This window comes from Anabrus simplex, chromosome 5, assembly GCF_040414725.1.
Source record: "Anabrus simplex isolate iqAnaSimp1 chromosome 5, ASM4041472v1, whole genome shotgun sequence".
Taxonomy (NCBI): Eukaryota; Metazoa; Arthropoda; class Insecta; order Orthoptera; family Tettigoniidae; genus Anabrus; species Anabrus simplex.
Window position 1 is genome coordinate 360,408,838 of NC_090269.1, and position 20,935 is coordinate 360,429,772.

Consider the following 20,935-nt stretch of genomic DNA (forward strand, 5'->3'; position numbering starts at 1 on the left):
CTTTTGCAATTCATTTTTTTACAAGTGGCCTTACGTCGCACCAATACATATAGACTCGGTCCTATGGCGACGATGGGATAGAAAAGGGCTAGGAGTGGGAAGGAAGCGGCCGTGGCCTTAATTAAGGTACAGCCACTGCATTTGTCTGGTGTGGACATGCGAAACCAAAAAAATCATCTTCAGGGCTGTCGACAGTGGGGTTCGAACCCACAATCTCCTCATTGCAAGCTCACAGCTGCACGCCCTTAACCGCACGGCCAGCTCGCTAAGTGAGATTAATTTCAGACTTATTCTACCGTTATATCAGGCATGTTTTCCTGCTAACCTAGCCTTACTTGTACTTTTGGGGAGCATTTCCTTTTCAACCACGCGAGACAAATGAACATTTATGAAATTTATAGGATTTGATTTCATCTAATAAATATTTTATTTTACTGTTAATTTGTAGTCATTATGACAGCCTGTGTTTGCGTATATTTTCTTTTGGCATTACTTTCCTCGCCCATGCGATTTTTCGTTACGGGACTAGAACTATGACGAGGTAACACCGTGTTCTTTTAATTTCAAAATTTATCCAGCGATTTGAGAATATGTTGCAGACGTTAGTATTTTAGACATTTTTAAATGCTACAGAAGATGTTATTTATTTTTTGTGATATTTCGTCGTTGGGTTAAAATCATCGTTGCTGATGTCCAACCAATGCTGCTAATTATTTCCATGTTCAGAGTAATTATTTCAAAGGTCTGATGATTTTCTAGTCGAATTTAAAGTCATCATCATCATCATCATCTGTTTACCCTCCAGGTTCGGTTTTTCCCTCGGACTTAGCGAGGGATCCCACCTCTACCGCCTCAAGGGCAGTGTCGTGTCCTGGAGCTTCAGACTCTTGGTCGGAGGATACAACTGGGGAGTATGACCAGTAACTCGCCCAGGCGGCCTCACCTGCGATGCTGAACAGGGGCCTTCTGGAGGGATGGGAAGAATGGAAGGGATAGGCAAGGAAGAGGGAAGGAAGCGGCCGTGGCCTTAAGTTAGGTACCATCCCGGCATTTGCCTGGAGGAGAAGTGGGAAACCACGGAAAACCACTTCCAGGATGGCTGAGGTGGGAATCGAACCCACCTCTACTCACTTGACCTCCCGAGGCTGAGTGGACCCCGTTCCAGCCCTCGTACCACTTTTCAAATTTCGTGGCAGAGCCGGGAATCGAACCCGGACCTCCGGGGGTGGCAGCTAATCACGCTAACCACTACACCACAGAGACGGACTAAAGTCATGAAGATCGAATTAATTTTGGGGATGGTTAGTTAACCATATCCTCTATTAAGATCTGGAATAAAAGGGAACGTTACTTGTCATTCAGTGATAAAACGTTAATTCAATGAGAGATGATAGTAAAATTTAACTTCAAATGAGCAGATGAATCTGCGATTCTCGATGATGTTTTTGAATTAATTCTAATATTTTTGTATCATTTCATTTAATTCTACAACGGATGCTAATTTCGCAACATTCCCGTCTTAAATAATACATTGTAAAACTAAAAAGAAGAATATGCTCTAAACTACTCAACTTATTATGTTATAACTGGACGGGATTTATTTCTGAAACAGCCCATTTGCTTAACGATTTTCATGTAATTTAGCTTTGACTTCCTGAATATTTATTTAAAGGTTATGTTGCTATCATTTTGCTGGGCTGTGTGGCTCAGACGGTTGAGGCGCTAGCCTTCTGACTTCAACTTGGCAGGTTCGATCCTGACTGAGTCCGGTGGTATTAGAAGGTGCTCAAATACGTCAGCCTCGTGTCGGTAGATTTACTGGCCCGTAAAACAACTCCTGCGGGACAAAATTCCGGCACATTGACGTCTCCGAAAATCGTCAAAATATAGTTAGTGGGACGTAAAAATAATAACGTTAATAAATTATATCGCTATCATTTAGACAGGAATTTCATTTATATATTCATATTTCAGCTGTGAGTAAATCCAGTGATTGCTGCTTAGAAAGTATTTTTTAATATTATTTATGTAATTTTCCTTTTTAACCCCGTTATTAAGCACCAGGCATGACTCCAAGATTGACTCTCACCTCGTGTCATTGCACACCGGCTCAAGACTTTAGTTTGAGGACTATCTTAATATTTCAGTCAATTTCTTACTTTTAATCATACTTAAGGTTTTAGCACAATATTGTCACTTTATCATTCGCACAGCTTTGTGAAAAATGAATATCGTAAACGGTTCGGGGCGTCGTCCTAGAGAGATCTTTTGCCCCTACTTTGCACCATATGTTATGAACCTGCGTGTATTTGGAAATTGCTCAATGTGAGGAAAGGAACGTTTAGGACGACAAAAACACCCAGTGATGTTAATCATTTACAATGAAATGAAACGTCGTATGGCTTTTTTTAGTGCCGGGATATCCCAGGATGGGTTCGGCTCGCCAGGTGCAGGTCTTTCTATTTGACTCCCGTAGGCGACCTGCGCGTCGTGATGAGGATGAAATGATGGTGAAGACAACACATACACCCAGCCCCCGTGCCATTGGAATTAACCAATTAAGGTTAAAATCCCCGACCCGGCCGGGAATCGAACCCGAGACCCTCTGAATCGAAGGCCAGTACGCTGACCGTTCAGCTAACGAGTCGGACAATCATTTACAATTAAAATCCTCGACATGGCCGGGAATCGAACCCGGGTCCGCCGGGTGGCAGGCTGACGCGTTGCCCCCTACAGCGCGGGGCCGGACTTGTCTTCCTTAAATTTAAAATAGTGGATTCGTCCTGCTCCTCAGTATTCGTTATAAATAATTCAGATAACTCGTCTTGATATGCCTGTCCTAGTTATATTGTTTTGCCTGCTCTTTTCAATAGTTTTATGATTATTTAATATCGGTACATAATAACTCAGTTCGCCCGGAAGGACGTGGGTTCGAATCCCCGTCAGGAAGTCGTAAAATTCAAGAAACGAGATTTCCACTTCCGGAGGTGCACATGGTCCTGAGGTTCACTCAGCCTACACCAAAAATGAGTACCAGGTTAATTCCTGGGGGCAAAGGCGGTCGGGCGTAGAGCTAACCACTCTACCCCAACAAGTGCCGAGGTTACGGATGGTCGAAGCCTTTACCTTCCACCCCTCCAAGGGCCTTCATGGCCTGTACGGAGATGACTCTGCCTTCTTCTTTTTTACATAATAACTAATTCATTAATAATTTAGTTTATAACACTTCTTTCCATACAATATTCTGTGTGTTTCGACCATTCGGCCGTATCTGGATCTTTACATTTTCTAACGATCTTGCCTGGCCGTGGCTGCATACTGGTTTTAGTGAGTAGACTACCAACTTTTTTCAAGCGTTTTCCCCAGCGTTTTATTAATTTTCTGTTTTCTCTTAGAAACATGTAAATGACTAGGAAAATTCTCCCAGCGTATATTCAGAAGCTGGGGATGGTCAGAGAATCAAAGATTATCTAGCAAAGAATAATATTCTTCCATCATCAGAGGAAAGTGTTAATCGCTTAGCAACCTGCTAAGTACAGATTGTATTGCGGGTTAGGGTAAGCATTCGCGTGCAATTACTGGAGTAATCATTTAATGATATCGTCGCTGGAAAGTTAAAAGGTTGTATTCCACAAAGCTCTTCCTATCAATTATTCTCCTTAAGACTGGTCACGTCTCCCAGCCACATATGGATACGCAGTCCATCAGAACAATGTCCGCTGTGTTCGTTTTCCTATGTCGACGATTAAACGAAAATGAACCTTACATGGATTGTACACTAGGAGTGCGTAAATACGTAATGCAAACGTACATTCCTACAGTACGGTACTGTAAGGTTCATTTTCCTTTACAGGCGAATTTCTGCTATAATACGTAAGGATTGAAGTTCATAAAACATTATATTCTAAAGAAAATAGATTAGTGTGCTAGGAAACGTGAAATAAATTGCAGATAATTAGTTAATTTCACTCTGATATTTTTATAAAGTGGGATGTACATTCTAATGTACATTGTGCCTCAAAGGTTGGCTTGCACCAACAGTTGGTTGGAATATAAAAGGGATGCCAAAATACTTGGTGTACCAGGAAAGAACCTTCTGGACCTGGTTCACTTCAGGCAACACATCGGTGAATCTTTGATCCTCTCTCAAAAAGTGCAGCCTAAAAAGAGGGGCCGTCCAAGTGCCAATGCAGAATGTGATGTACCAGAAGTGAAGAGACACAGGCAAGCTGAGCAGCATCCAATCAACGAAATACATTTGGATCAAATTAACCACATGCCAGGGTTCGATGACAAAAAATTGCATCAAGATGCAAGGCTTCAGAACGCAACAACAGAATGCACTTCTTGTGTCTAAAATGTCACGTTCACCTTTGCATAAAGAGGGAATGCAATTGCTTCCAGAGTTATCATACTCCATAAATCTGTAGAGGAAGAAAGATTTTCATTCTTCAGGCACTGTTTCTGTGATATTAACTAGTGTCTCCAGTAAACTAGTAGGCAATCCTAGGCGCTGAATTCATCATCATCATCATCTGTTTACCCTCCAGGTTCGGTTTTTCCCTCGGACTTAGCGAGGGATCCCACCTCTACCGCCTCAAGGACAGTGTCCTGGAGCTTCAGACTCTTGGTCGGGGGATACAACTGGGGAGTATGACCAGTACCTCGCCCAGGCGGCCTCACCTGCTATGCTGAACAGGGGCCTTGTGGAGGGATGGAAAGATTGGAAGGGATAGGCAAGGAAGAGGGAAGGAAGCGGCCGTGGCCTTAAGTTAGGTACCATCCCGGCATTCGCCTGGAGGAGAAGTGGGAAACCACGGAAAACCACTTCCAGGATGGCTGAGGTGGGAATCGAACCCACCTCTACTCAGTTGACCTCCCGAGGCTGAGTGGACCCCGTTCCAGCCCTCGTACCACTTTTCAAATTTCGTGGCAGAGCCGGGAATCGAACCCGGGCCTCCGGGGGTGGCAGCTAATCACGCTAACCACTACACCACAGAGGCGGACGGCGCTGAATTGCCAATACATAACTTTAGTGTTACTTCTTGGCCGTTTTCCAGACATTTTCTTTCTTTCTTTTCTTTTGTGGTAGATTTTTAGTACCGAGCTCGATAGCTGCAGTCGCTTAAGTGCGGCCAGTATCCAGTATTCGGGAGATAGTAGGTTCGAACCCCACTGTCGGCAGCCCTGAAAATGGTTTTCCGTGGTTTCCCATTTTCACACCAGGCAAATGCTGGGGCTGTACCTTAATTAAGGCCACGGCCGCTTCCTTCCCACTCCTAGCCCTTTCCTGTCCCATCGTCGCCGTAAGACCTATCTGTGTCGGTGCGACGTAAAACTAGCAAAAAAAAAAGAAGATTTTTAGTAATATTATTTTGGTATATTCTTATTGAGAGTCTTTGGCATATTGTTTTGCAACTTATTTTATGACTAATTTACATACTATTTACTTGGCTAGATTGAATAAAACTGTATAAATAATATTAACTGTGTCTTGTACTCTGCAACCTTCGAGTCACAATGTACATTACAATGCACATTAAAAATCTCGAAAACTGCTCGACCTAGGTGTTGCAAGCTCAGATATAATTAATCACAAGGTTTCATTTAGCAAGTGTACCAAATTTTAGAATTTTTGGCCAATTCGAAAAAATGCATGAGTGAAAGGGTGGAGCTTCAGTTTGGTGAAACATACACCTTAGCGTTTTATATATATATATATATATATATATATATATATATATATATATATAGATTGTAAATTCATGAAAGGTACTTACTTCCGTCCATATCGACACACACAGACCCGGGACAGCAGTGTTCATTGGCGGTGCACTTCTTGCCGTAGCAGGGCTCTTCATCTTCTTGCAGTTCTTGGAATACTTCCGCGGGGCTCTGGAACCGCTGAAACACCAACAAAAATAATTCGAATTTTATTTTACTTGGTTTGCTGTATGAACTGATGTACTGTCAGTAGGCGCGACAGGCATAAGATGGGTCGAAGCATTCGAGTCATGGCGTTACAGATGAATGTTCAATATATCCTGGACAGACATAGCAGGCAAGCAACAAGTACTGAGAAGAGTGAGAGAGACACATACATGAGGAAAATTGAAGGAACATCTGGATTGGGCACATAATCAGGCATAGAAGTGTACTGGCGACGATCTTGGAGTTTCTGTGAAGAAAATAAATTATAGAATTGGGACTAGACTAAACTACATATCGGTCAATAGTTTAGAACACATAGAGAAATAATGAAATGTCATCTTAAACATAAAATTGTGCCATTAAACTTTTGCTACTCGTTTTCTGAGCTCTTACATGTAACAGTATAAATGTCGCCTGATTTCATTGAGATAGAACAACTATTGCAGAAGTTATTCATTTTAACTCTTGAAAGGTCACAAGCATCTTCAATATCAAAAAGTTTTCATCTTGGGTCACCTGGTGGGTAACTCTCTGTCTAAAATGTTTTCATATCTCCCCTGAAGGGGGAGGCGGGGCTTCTTAGATGGTGACGCCGTCTCTCAGGCTAGTAGATTTGTTACGGTGAAGGAGATGTTCGGAGAAGGTGAGGGGATTGGCGGCCGTGACCTAAACTAGGAAATGTTCTGGCATTCGCTTTACTGCAGGAGAATGGAAAACCACGGAAAAGCATTCTTAGGACAGCCGACGGTTGGGACCAGCCCCTCCAGGACGTCACAAAAACAAATTGAGAATATAATGTACAACAAATTATTTGCAAGTATTACCACCAGTACTGTCTGACTCGTTGGCTGAACGGTTAGCGTACTGGCCTTCGGTTCAGAGGGTCCCGGGTTCGATTCCCCGCGGGGTCAGGGATTTTAACCTTAATTGGTTAATTCCAACAGCACCCAGGCTGGGTGTTCGTGTTGTCTTCATCATCATTTCGTCCACATCACGACGCGCATGTCGCCTACGGGAGTCAAATTGAAAGACCTGCACCTGGCGAACCCGTCCTGGGATATCCCGGCACTAAAAGGCATACGGCATTTCATTACCACCAATACTTTTTGTAGACTTAGAAATAGCTGGGGTTCATTTTAGTGTAAATATAAACAATTAAAACAATTGTGCCATCGTTTTTTTTTTGCGTGTTTACTTTTTCAAAGCAGCGCCAGGATGGTTGGTTTTTCGTTGTTTTTGTCATGTAAGATCCAAGGTCTCAGGGCGAGCTATCGGCGTCAGACTTATCTACCCTGATAGTTTCACTTGCACTCTACAGATGGTATCCAGTAACATATTTCTGACGCCGATACCTCGCCCTGAGACCTATGACAAGAACAAGGAAAACTCGACCATCTTAGCGCTGCTTTGAAAAAGGTAAACACGCAAAAATAAGGTACCGCATTCTAAAAGGAATTTTTGTATATGTACTAAAATTAACCCAAGCTATTGATAAGTCTGGCATAAGATCTTGGTGGTAATACTTGCAACCAATTAGAGTATACAGTACATTATATTTCCAAAATTTTTGATTTTTGGGGGGTTGGTAGATGCAGAGTGGGTTTCGGCCCTTGGGTTTCGTCCCTTAAGAGGCCACGGCTTGCTCTGTACTCTGACCGGCCAACCGAGCAGAGGAAAGTTGGCCACGGCTCTACCGTGGCTCTACGCCTCTGCATTCGGGAGACGGGCCTGGGGCACAGTGCCGGACTTCACGCCTGGCCCCACCCGTCGGCTGTCCTGAGAATGGTTTTCCGTGGTTTTCCATTCTCCTGCACTAAGACAAATGCCGGGACAGTTCGTAGTGTAGGCCTCGGCCGCCCTCCCCCTCACCTTCTCCGCACATCTCCTTCACCGCAACAAATCTCCCGGCCTGAGAGACGGCGTCACCGTCTAAGGGGCCCGCCTCCCCCCTTGGTGTGATGTTTCAAAAGATGAAAATGTATAACTTCTACAATACTTAGCCTAACTCAATGAAATCAGGGAACATATCGTCGCTGTTCGGGCAAAAGGTTATATCTCACAATGCTCTTCCTATCCATTATTTTACTTAAGACTGGTCACGCCTTCCAGCCACATATGGATATTTAGTCCATCAGAACAATATTCCTTGTGTTCATTTACCTTTGCTGACGTATGAAGGAAAATGGTCCTTACCGCACCGCACTCCAGGAATGTATGTTTGCATGACTTATTTACGCACTCCTATAGTATAATACACTTAAGATTTGCCAGAACAGCAACGATATACCCTATTAGATCTAAGAGCTCAGAAAAGAAATTACAGAGGTCTAGAGTATAATTTTAGGTTATAAATGGCATGCCATAATTTCTTTATGTGGTCCTAAACCTTTGACCTGTAATATACATCGGGTAACTAATGGAGGAGTTGCGCTGCCAATCCAACGCAGAGATTTAAGATTGGAACTCTTGGATAAATTCTGCCAACTAACCTCTGAACTGACATTGCTAGAAGAAGAACTTATATCTTGTACCAATGTCAACCTTTCAAACCTTCTCTTTTCCTGAGAATAGCTGTGTAGAGTGATAGAACTCAAAGATGGACATAATTCAACCTAATGCCAATAGGTGGAGATGTGCTCGTCAACATGGCGAATGTGGCATCATCACATCGGGGGTTAAGAAACTAAACGTAGTATCTTACAATATACACTGACTGACAGAGCAAATGCAACACCAAGAAGGAGTGGTTCGAAAGGGATGAAAGTTGGGGAAAAAACAGAGACGGCACGGACGAATAATTGATGTTTATTTCAAACCGATATGCAGGTTACACAATGCGCACGGCATCGACTCAGTAGGATGTAGGACCACCGCGAGCGGCGATGCACGCAGAAACACGTCGAGGTACAGAGTCACTAAGAGTGCGGATGGTGTTCTGAGGGATGGTTCTCCATTCTCTGTCAACCATTTGCCACAGTTGGTTGTCCGTACGAGGCTGGGGCAGAGTTTGCAAACGGCGTCCAATGAGATCCCACACGTGTTCGATTGGTGAGAGATCCGGAGAGTACGCTGGCCACGGAAGCATCTGTACACCTCGTAGAGCCTGTTGGGAGATGCGAGCAGTGTGTGGGCGGGCATTATCCTGCTGAAACAGAGCATTGGGCAGCCCCTGAAGGTACGGGAGTGCCACCGGCCGCAGCACATGCTGCACGTAGCGGTGGGCATTTAACGTGCCTTGAATACGCACTAGAGGTGACGTGGAATCATACGCAATAGCGCCCCAAACCATGATGCCGCGTTGTCTAGCGGTAGGGCGCTCCACAGTTACTGCCGGATTTGACCTTTCTCCACGCCGACGCCACACTCGTCTGCGGTGACTATCACTGACAGAACAGAAGCGTGACTCATCGGAGAACACGACGTTCCGCCATTCCCTCATCCAAGTCGCTCTAGCCCGGCACCATGCCAGGCGTGCACGTCTATGCTGTGGAGTCAATGGTAGTCTTCTGAGCGGACGCCGGGAGTGCAGGCCTCCTTCAACCAATCGACGGGAAATTGTTCTGGTCGATATTGGAACAGCCAGGATGTCTTGCACATGCTGAAGAATGGCGGTTGACGTGGCGTGCGGGGCTGCCACCGCTTGGCGGCGGATGCGCCGATCCTCGCGTGCTGACGTCACTCGGGCTGCGCCTGGACCCCTCGCACGTGCCACATGTCCCTGCGCCAACCATCTTCGCCACAGGCGCTGCACCGTGGACACATCCCTATGGGTATCGGCTGCGATTTGACGAAGCGACCAACCTGCCCTTCTCAGCCCGATCACCATACCCCTCGTAAAGTCGTCTGTCTGCTGGAAATGCCTCCGTTGACGGCGGCCTGGCATTCTTATCTATACACGTGTCCTGTGGCACACGACAACACGTTCTACAATGACTGTCGGCTGAGAAATCACGGTACGAAGTGGGCCATTCGCCAACGCCGTGTCCCATTTATCGTTCGCTACGTGCGCAGCACAGCGGCGCATTTCACATCATGAGCATACCTTAGTGACGTCAGTCTACCCTGCAATTGGCATAAAGTTCTGACCACTCCTTCTTGGTGTTGCATTTGCTCTGTCAGTCAGTGTATTTCCTAGCCATTAATTTCCTTAAGACTAGCCACACTTCCCATCCACATGTGAATATGCAGTCCATCAGAACAACTTTCGTTGTGTTCATTTTACCATGCATTTGTGAATAGGAAAATAAACCTTAACCAAATACAGTAGAGACAATACGTGACACTTCCGGATTTAGCCTTCTTAAAATGTGAGACAAGTCGCAAATGGTGCTCCTAGTGGCTTGACCTGAAAATTCGCGCTAAATTCAAATATCAATGGAAATGTATATACGGAAATGGATAAATAAATTACGTCTAGAAGGAAAGTGTTACTATGATATTAACTTCAAAGTTGCTAAAGCAATTCTGGATAAATGAATGAAGAATTTTTTAACAGGTTATTATTTAAAGACTGAAATTAGACATATAATCAAGATGTGAAATGGACTGCTGTGAAAGAGCTTGATCTTTCATTTATGCATTACTTTTTTAGCTTTAGAATTCCTGCCTGAACGTTCACGGCTAGATTTTTCTTTTTTCTCATTTGAAAGCATTGTATCATCATATTAAAACACTTGTCAACAAAAATATCGGCACATTCCTTACACACATGATTCAATGAATTTACATATAAGAGCTGGACAATTTTCCTTTTAACTTGAAACCTACTAACAGAAAGAAAATCTATAAATTTAGCCTCAAAAACATTCAAACTTTCCCTATAAGCAAAACTTGCCATAATGCCATTAAATTAGGGTAAAGTAAATTTGCATCATCATATTGTTTCAACAAAATATGTGCGTTTCTTAAATCACCCATATTTTCTTCAGTGCTTGACAACGCATTACGGCATTCCAAATGGGGTAACTTGGAACACAACCAGCCACACTCATATGCATATGTATTTTCCTGAATTAAATAAAACCCACAGATGACACCTACAACGACACATCGGTATTGACGGTTAACTGCTGCACTATACAATAAAATATGCCTGTTATACTGTATTTTAAGCCAGATCAAATATGGTTCGAGCAGGTAAGATTATGAAGTACTACGAGTATAAAAATCTCTTTGTCACTGGAAGAATATATATGCAAACACTATATTACTTAAAATTTTCATGTCACTAGGGAAACGGAAGAAAGACCGCGCATTCTTGTCTACCTCATAGTTACTGCAGACAAACACAGCACATACCTTTCCCCTCATATTGAGAGGTGATATCAAGGAATGGCACAGGCTACTATTTAATTATGTCAACTCACTGAACACGTATAAATAACACCAAAAACTTCACACTAAAATACACGTGCTCTTATGACAGAATCAGTAGTTCTCAGGCCAATCCGTTAGAGAGAGCTCTAATAGCTGTCCCTCGATATCTCGCAGTGTATCGCGTATTGTCTCTACTGTATTTGCCTTAACGTACCGTACTGTACTAATATATGACGTATGTACGGATTCCTGCGGTATAATATATATATTTTCCTTTACACACCAACAAAGGAAACTGAACACAATGAAAATTGTATTATGGATTGCATATCCATGTACAGTCGAACCTCGATATCTCGATTCATTTCGGGAGCTAAATTTTATTTCGAGTTATCGAAATTTCGATGTATAGAGAATACCGTTTCTGAGCATATATAGCACATAATTGAATCATATGTATCTACGGGATTATACTGATTATATTTTTTAACAGTATTTAAAAACAAACAAATTCTATTTTACGGCATCACTTTAATTATAACCCTTATTATAGTAACAGCCGACCCCGTGGTGGAGGGGTAGCGTGCCTGCCTCTCATCCGGAGGCCCCGGGTTCGATTCCCGGCCAGGTCAGGGATTTTTACCTAGACCTGAGGGCTGGTTCGAAGTCCACTCAGCCTACGTGATTAGAATTGAGGAGCTATCTGACGGTGAGATAGCGACCCCGGTCTAGAAAGCTAAGAATAACGGCCGAGAGGATTCGTCGTGCTGACCACACGCCACCTCGTAATCTGCAGGTCTTCGGGCTGAGCAGCGGTCGCTTGTTAGGCCAAGGCCCTTCAAGGGCTGTAGTGCCATGGGGTTTGGTTTGGTTATTATAGTAACTTTTTAGAAGACAAGGTACAGTACATATAGTACTGAAACGAGGAACATACGTCTATCAACACCTTTGGAAACAAACCCTTTGTCTCTTCTATATTTTACTATTAATCTTTCTCCCTTCACGCTAAAACTTCTCGTCAATACCACGCAGCCGAGATGGAGCTTGTCATCCGCGACTTCGGGGGTTGGTAATTAATTCGCACCCGAAAAACAGCGAGGCTTTGCAGATTTTCCGATCACTAGCAGTTTGAATTGTTTGGTTCTCGTCATATTAAGTCACAGCGTCACTTTACTTTACTTGTTAACTGTTCCTCACAAACCACAAATGCCGTATTGCACAGGTAATTTTGTACAAAATTCGAGTTACAGAGTATTTTTTGCTTCAAGGTAGGAAATGTTTGCTTCGAGAAATCGAGAAATTTGTGTAACCGAATTTTCAGTAATAGAAAAATAACTACACATGAAGAACAGAACAAACGGCCGGGAAATTTAAGTAACTTAGAGATACTGAACATTCGAGTAATAGAGGTACGAGATATCGAGGTTCGACTGTATAGTTGAGAGGTGTGACCAGTCTTAAGGAAAATAATGGCTAGGAAGACCATTGTGAGATACGATGTTTTGTTTCTTAACTCCGACATCACGGAAAGAAACGCAATTGTATTTATTACAAAATTCATGGTCCGCCTCTGTGGTGTAGTGGTTTGTGTGATTAGCTGCCACCCCCGGAGGCCCGGGTTCGATTCTCGGCTCTGCCACGAAATTTTAAAAGTGGGACGAGGGCTGGAACGGGGTCCACTCAGCCTCGGGAGGTCAACTGAGTAGAGGTGGGTTCGATTCCCACCTCAGCCATCCTGGAAGTGGTTTTCCGTGGTTTCCCACTTCTCCTCCAGGCAAATTCCGGGATGGTACCTAACTTAAGACCACGGCCGCTTCCTTCCCTCTTCCTTGTCTATCCCTTCCAATCTTCCCATCCGCTCGCAAGGCCCCTGTTGAGCATAGCAGGTGAGACCGCCTGGGCGAGGTATTGGTCTTTCTCCCCAGTTGTATCCCCTGACCCAGAGTCTAAAGCTCCAGGACACTGTCCTTGAGGCGGTAGACGTGGGATCCCTCGCTGAGTCCGAGGGAAATACCCACCCTGGAGGGTAAAAAGATGAAGAAGAAGAAGTAGAAGACGAAGAAGAAGACGACAAAATTCATGGTTGTGAGAGTTTCATTGTATTTTTCTTTTAAAAGAAAAGTAACAACATATATCTAGTGGCAATTCTTTCTGTTGAAACGGAAATAATTGGGATTATATATATATTATAAAGCTGTCTACAAATCGTCGCTGTTCGGGCAATAGGATATATCTCACAATTTTCCTAAAGACTGGTCACATCTCCAAGTCACATGTGGATATTTAGTTCATCAGAACAACGTTCTTTGTGTTCATTTTCCTTTGCCTGCGTATAAAGGCAAATTAACCTTACCGTACCGCACTCTAGGAATGAATGTTTCTTTCTTTCTTTCTTTCTTAATCTGTTTACTCTCCAGGGTTGGTTGTTCCCTCGCACTCAGCGAGGGATCCCACCTCTACCGCCACAAGGACAGTGTGCTGGAGCGTGAGACATTGGGTCGGGGAATACGACTGGGGAGGATGACCTGTACCTCGCCCAGGCGGTCTCACCTGCTTTGCTGAACAGGGGCCTTGGTGGGGATGGGAAGATTGGAAGGGATAGACAAGGGAGTGGGAAGGAAGCGGCCTTGGCCTTAAGTTAGGTACCATCCCGGCATTTGCTTGGAGGAGAAGTGGGAAACCACGGAAAACCACTTCCAGGATGGCTGAGGTGGGAATCGAACCCACCTCTACTCAGTTGACCTCCAGAGGTTGAGTGGACCCCGTTCCAGCCCTCGTACCACCTTTCAAATTTCGTGGCAGATCCGGGAATCGAACCCGGGCCTCCGGGGTTGGCAGCTAGTCACATTAACCACTACACCACAGAGGCGGACGGTATGAATGTTTGCATGACTTATTTACGCACTCCTACAGTATAATGCACGTAAGGTTCATTTTCCTTTACTCGTGAGCACACGAAAATGAACACAAAGAAAATTGTTCTGATGGACTGCATATCCATAAATGTGGCTGGGATGTGTGACAAGTCTTAAGGAAAATAATGGTTAGGAAGTGCATTGTGAGATATAACCTTTTCCCTGAATAGTAACAAAATAATGTCACAGATATGTGAAACACGCTTGAATTAAATTTGAGGCATGAGGGGGGAAAATGGGATAATTCTCTCACTCAGTAGAGAAATATAGGTCCGACTCGTTGGCCGAATGGTCAGCGTACTGGCCTTCGGTTCAGAGGGTCCCGAGTTCGATTCCCGGCCGGGTCGGGGATTTTAATCGCTTCTGATTAGTTCTTCTGGCTCGGGGACTGGGTCTTTGTGTATGTCCCAACACTCTCCTCTTCATATTCACACCTTACTGTAGATTACTGTAGAAATGTATGTTTGCGTGACATATTTACGCACTCGTTATCATAGGAAAATGAACACAACGAACGTTGTTCTGATGGATATCCATATGTGGCTGGGAGGCGTGACCAGTCTTAAGGGTAATAATAGATGCGAAGAGCATTGCGACATACGAGATTTGGTTTCTTCACTGACGATAATATTAGCTACGGGGATGTAAATTCACAATTGTTCATGCTTAAGTCCGGATTCGAACACGGCAGCGTTGGTCAGAAGACAGTGACAACGCTATTCGTCTATACATCCCAAGTAACATGTCAAAAATTCAATCAGGGTTGACAAAATTTTATAAAATCTACTTTGTAAGTGTTTCGTGTAGAGAAATAATTTCAACTTCTAATCTAATAACATGTTGTTGTTGTTGTTGTTTGAGTCATCAGTCCATAGACTGGTTTGATGCAGCTCTCCATGCCACCCTATCCTGTGCTAAACTTTTCATTTCTACGTAACTATTGCATCCTACATCTGCTCTAATCTACTTGTCATATTCATACCTTGGTCTACCCCTACCGTTCTTACCACCTACACTTCCTTCAAAAACCAACTGAACAAGTCCTGGGTGTCTCAAGATGTGTCCTATCATTCTATCTCTTCTTCTCGTCAAATTTGGCCAAATCGATCTCCTCTCACCAATTCGATTCAGTATCTCTTCATTCGTGATTCGATCTATCCATCTCACCTTCAGCATTCTTCTGTAATACCACATTTCAATAGCTTCTATTCTCTTTCTTTCTGAGCTAGTTATCGTCCATGTTTCACTTCCATACAATGCCACGCTCCACACGAAAGTCTTCAAAAACATCTTTCTAATTCCGATATCAATGTTTGAAGTGAGCAAATTTATTTTCTTAAGAAAGCTCTTCCTTGCTTGTGCTAATCTGCATTTTATGTCCTCCTTACTTCTGCCATCGTTAGTTATTTTACTACCCAAGTAACAATATTCATCTACTACCTTTAAGACTTCATTTCCTAATCTAATATTTCCTGCAACACCTGCCTTCGTTCTGATCAATTATTGTTCTGTCACATGCCATTGTTGCAATCGGTTTTTATCTGCTTGTTGAACACCAAGCTTTGATTTGATTTTCTATTTCTCACACAGGCTCGAAATTACGGACAGGTTTTTCCTGTGTGTGTGAGAGACACATTTTATTCCAGACTGATTTTTTGTGCGTCTGGACTAGGATATAATTTATTTCGTATGTATACTGACTGTCATATGTGAGATATCACATATGTTCTTCTTTAATCCTTAGCGGATAAAATATGGCATTAATTACAAAACATAATTTGGCTTGCAGCGCACTGGGGTACACTTTGTAATGCAGACAGTACCGTTCATATAGATACGGTTAAATGGAAATCTGATACGCTTTATGCTTTAGGGATTCCAGTTGACTGCAGCATCACAAAAGTGTATTCCTGAACTGTGAACTTTTGTTATACTCTGTTCTCTCGATGAAAAATTTATGCAGCTGTATGTTGGAGATTTCTGTAGAGATAATTTTGACATTTTTAGAACAATTCTACTGTTAGTTCACTAAACTGGAATTGACAGAACTTGATGGCTTGAATAAGATTGATGATCATTTTTAATTTAAGCAAATATAAGAGGTTGTTGTGGTGATTGTTGTATTAAGAGGCAAGGCAACGTAATTATTAGCCCCTGTTTTAAGGGGGAATATTACATGATTGTGTATAATTCAGGAAGCGGGCGATTATTTGAGCGATTGTCCATATAAGAAAGCCCGTGGTACATACATCCCAGAAAGATGGCCTGCAAATATCGGAGTAGTACAGGGCCTCTCAGGGTGCATGTGCCTGGTGCATGCACTGTGCACGGTGCAAAAGACGACTTCGCTTGGTTGACCAGAGTGCAGACCCCCACTTCTCGATTTGGAGCAATAGCGCTGTCTCTCTCTTTCCCCACGCCTGTTTCACTCGCTCCCCCTGTCTCCCTTTTCCTCACTTGCCCCGTAGCGCTCCAAATCCGAGCTGAGTTGAGCCGAGTTGAGCCGAGCTTAGCCGAGTAGCCCAGAGACGAAGCGTTGGTCCGAGCCGAGCCGAGCGGGACCGATGCACTGTGCACAGGAACTCTGCGCCGCTGTTTGCACGCGTGAGATTTTGGGCGTTTGAGAGGCCCTGCCACACGATCCGGCTCCATGACTAAATGGTTAGCGTGCTGACCTTTGGTCAGAGGTGGCCCGGATTCGATTCCCGGCAGGGTCGGGAATTTTAACCATCATTGGTTAATTTCGCTGAGACGGGGGCTGGGCGTATGTTTCGTTTTCATCATCATTTCATCCTCATCACGACGCGAAGGTCGCCTACCGGCGTCAAATCAAAAGACCTGCACCTGGAGAACCGAACATGTCCTCAGACACTCCCGGCACTAAAAGCCATACGCCATTTCATTTCATTTCAGCATGATAACAACCTCAGCTGTATTGGTTGGCTCTCTTGAACGGGTCTACTATCTCTCGTATCAGAAAGGTCCTCAGTTGGTTCCACGTGTCTGAGTCGACTTCACCTCAGTCCAGAATTGACATTCCTAGATTTACCAGAGCTTCAACCCTTGAACCCGGGGCCTCCAGGTAAAAGGCAATCACATTACTTCTACGCTATTGGGCTAGCTTTTATTTATATAGATTATTTTATTTGTATTCAGCATCTTTAGAAATCGTAATATCATTTCATTTCACGAAGACTTACCTCCGTTTCCTCAGAAGTGAGGTTCTAGTAATTATTTAACTTATTGATCTACTTGTAAATAACATGGGGTTCTAAAATAAGCTCTATTTTTAGACTGGACTACCTGTTACTGTTTCCTGACAGATGCAGTATTTTTATTTATTTGTCTCTTGGCACAAGCCAGAGCCGAATGTAGCTTCCACGGAAGCCTCAGTCTCGTTTACAACTGTGACAGTATGGGTGCCACTGAGATACGGGTGATGCTGTGTAACGACATTGGGAGTACGACTAGTGTGCGTGGGCGCTATGGATAGCCTTACATGTAAGTCATTCGAGCTGATATATCACTTTTTGGTTCAGGGACGAAAAGAAAGACAAACTATCTCACTCATCATTTTCATTAGTAAGCTTCATTTTAGTGTCATCACCGGTTTTTTTGGTTCCTCTAGAATCGCGTAACCTTAGGTGGTGTTAGTTGAGAATACGACCAGTTTCCAGGCTGACAGACAGACAGACAGACAGACAGACAGACAGACAGACAGACAGACAGACAGACAGACAGACAGACAGACAGACAGACAGACAGACAGACAGACAGACAGACAGACAGACAGACAGACAGACAGACGAGATTGAGAAGTGAAAATTGGCTTGGTAGCTTCAGGCGAGTCTCTAATGTGACCTCTTCCTCTCTCACTCTTTTTGGTATTATTGATTAAAGTAGTCTTTAATGGAAAACGTCAAGAGCCTTTTTTCCAGTCATTCGACGGGGTCGGGAGTGGAATGAAGCCCCCAGCTAGCGGCGAGGATAGTTATTGTGCCGGCTGCCGAAGCCTGTTGCATTTCTCTGGGGCAATGATTAATGACTGACAGAAATGAAATTATATTGGAGAGTATCGCTGGAATGAAGGATGACAGGGGAAACCGGAGTACCCGGAGAAAAACCTGTCCCGACTCCGCTTTGAGCAGCACAAATCTCACATGGAGTGACAGGGATTTGAAACATGGAACCCAGCGGTGAGAGGCTGGCGCGCTGCCGCCTGAGCCAGGGAGGATTAATAAGCAGTCATTAAAATCAATTAAAATGATTTATTTATTTCATTTATTTATTTCATACCACCAACAGGGATGTTTCTCCAATTACAGGTGGTTTAGTCAATATGCATTAATTATTAAAAATAACAAATGTCAGAAAGAACTTAATATCTAAAAATTAATAAAAAAGTAGAAATACAGAAACAAAATAAATTAGGAATTAGTATCTACAAAAGAAATAACTCAACTCTTAGATTGACACCAGTTAAAGCAACTGACATATAAAAAGAAAATCATGCAAAGTAACGCATGAAATATATATGTTTGGTAAGAGATGAGTTGTGGCAATCAGTATGAACAGCACATTAAATATTAAGTACAAATAGACGTTAGTAATGACAATTTGTTTGCAGTTTTCCCCACATTTTCTTTATCTATATTTAAATTATATAAATTTAAATAAAATAAAACACTAAAATGAAATACGAATTAACCAAGAAATAAGTCAAAGTACATCTGGCTCAGCTTTCAGGAAAATCAGCTCATTGGCTAAATAGCTGGTTTTCCATTCAAATATCGAAGTAGAAATATCTCTCTACATAACATCGTCTTTCGATCTATACCTTTTGTGTATATATATATTTTGTTTTTGCTAGGGGCTTTACGTCGCACCGACACAGATAGGTCTTATAGCGACGATGGGACAGGGAAGGCCTAGGAGTTAGAAGGAAGCGGCCGTGGCCTTAATTAAGGTACAGTCCCAGCATTTGCCTGGTGTGAAAATGGGAATCCACGGAAAACCATTTTCAGGGCTGCCGATAGTGCTTTTGTATATTAATATGATACTTGGTTTTTATTCCTTGCCTGGTGGAAATGGACATGGTCTGACACCTTTGTTAGCCGGTTCGAGTCTCATTGGTTGCAACATTTTCATCATCAGAATGTTGGCCGGCAGGGTAAGAGAGGGAGTGATATACACTTTCTAATCACTAGATTGCGTGCCAGAAGCCTCGATTCAATTCCAAACTTCTCCGTAGTGTTCCTATGGAGTAATAATAATAATTTCGTGTGGCTATTTCTAGCCGAGTACAGCCCTTGTAAGGCAGACCCTCCCATGAGGGTGGGCGGCATCTGCCATGTATAGGTAACTGCGTGTTACTGTGGTGGAGGATAGTGTTATGTGTGGTGTGAGAGTTGCAGGGATGTTGGAGACAGCACAAACACCCAGCCCCTGGGCCATTGGAATTAACCAATGGAGGTTAAAATCTCCGACCCGGCCGGGAATCGAACGAACCCAGGACCCTCTGAACCGAAGGCCACTGCGCTGACCATTCATCCAACGAGTCGGACTCGTATGGAGTGAAGGCATACGACACTGTTGATAGCAATGCGTCCGTTGGATGGAGAAGTTAAGCCTTAAGGAGACCGCTTGGTGCAATTAGAGAGGAGTAGGCTGTGCACCGGCACCGTCTTTCACCCTCACCCTTCCTACTATCATATATCACGTAATTCATTTCATCTCATTAACTCCTCTGATAAGGTTGACGTTAGGAAGGACATCTGGCCGTAAAAACTCACTACGTGACAAGAGTTGGAAGCACACATGGTTTTTTTACCGGAAAGAAAGAGTCAAAGCAGCAGCAGCTATAATGTATAAAAGATGAAACTGCAAAGCGCCAGAGAGAGACAGGGAGCGAGTACGTAACGTCGGGTAGGACAGCTAGCTACATGTCGTCGCTGCGATGCCAAAACAGCGAATGTGACAATGTTCTTCCTATCCATTATTTCTGGTAGGACTGGTCATGCCTCCTAGCCACATATGTATAAGCAGTCCATCAGAACATTTTTCTATGCTAAAATGTAAAGGAAAATGAACTTTAAATACATCATACCCTAGGAGTGGGTAAATACGGCATACAAACATACACTGACTGACAGTGACAATGCAACACCAAGGAGGAGTGGTTCGAAAGGGATGAAAGTTGGGGAAAAAACAGAGACGGCACGGATGAATAATTGATGTTTATTTCAAACCGATATGCAGGTTACACAATGCGCACGGCATCGACTCAGTAGGATGTAGGACCACCGCGAGCGGCGATGCACGCAGAAACACGTCGAGGGACAGAGTCAATAAGAGTGCGGATGGTGTCCTGAGGGATGGTTCTCCATTCTCTGTCAACCATTTGCCACAGTTGGTCGTCCGTACGAGGCTGGGGCAGAGTTTGCAAACGGCGTCCAATGAGATCCCACACGTGTTCGATTGGTGAGAGATCCGGAGAGTACGCTGGCCACGGAAGCATCTGTACACCTCGTAGAGCCTGTTGGGAGATGCGAGCAGTGTGTGGGCGGGCATTATCCTGCTGAAACAGAGCATTGGGCAGCCCCTGAAGGTACGGGAGTGCCACCGGCCGCAGCACATGCTGCAAGTAGCGGTGGGCATTTAACGTGCCTTGAATACGCACTAGAGGTGACGTGGAATCATACGCAATAGCGCCCCAAACCATGATGCCGCGTTGTCTAGCGGTAGGGCGCTCCAAAGTTACTGCCGGATTTGAC

The 20,935-nt window shown here is 43.7% G+C and overlaps 1 protein-coding gene across 1 annotated transcript in view; it reads right to left on the reverse strand.

The window, feature by feature from the left end:
- Nucleotides 1-20,935, reverse strand: part of spab (space blanket) — a 402,024-nt gene that overhangs the window by 115,816 nt on the left and 265,273 nt on the right. Inside the window, exon 3 of the mRNA XM_067148619.2 lies at nucleotides 5,781-5,904. Within this exon, the coding sequence (XP_067004720.2) occupies nucleotides 5,781-5,904 (124 nt within the window). The remainder of the gene's footprint in view (nucleotides 1-5,780; nucleotides 5,905-20,935) is intronic.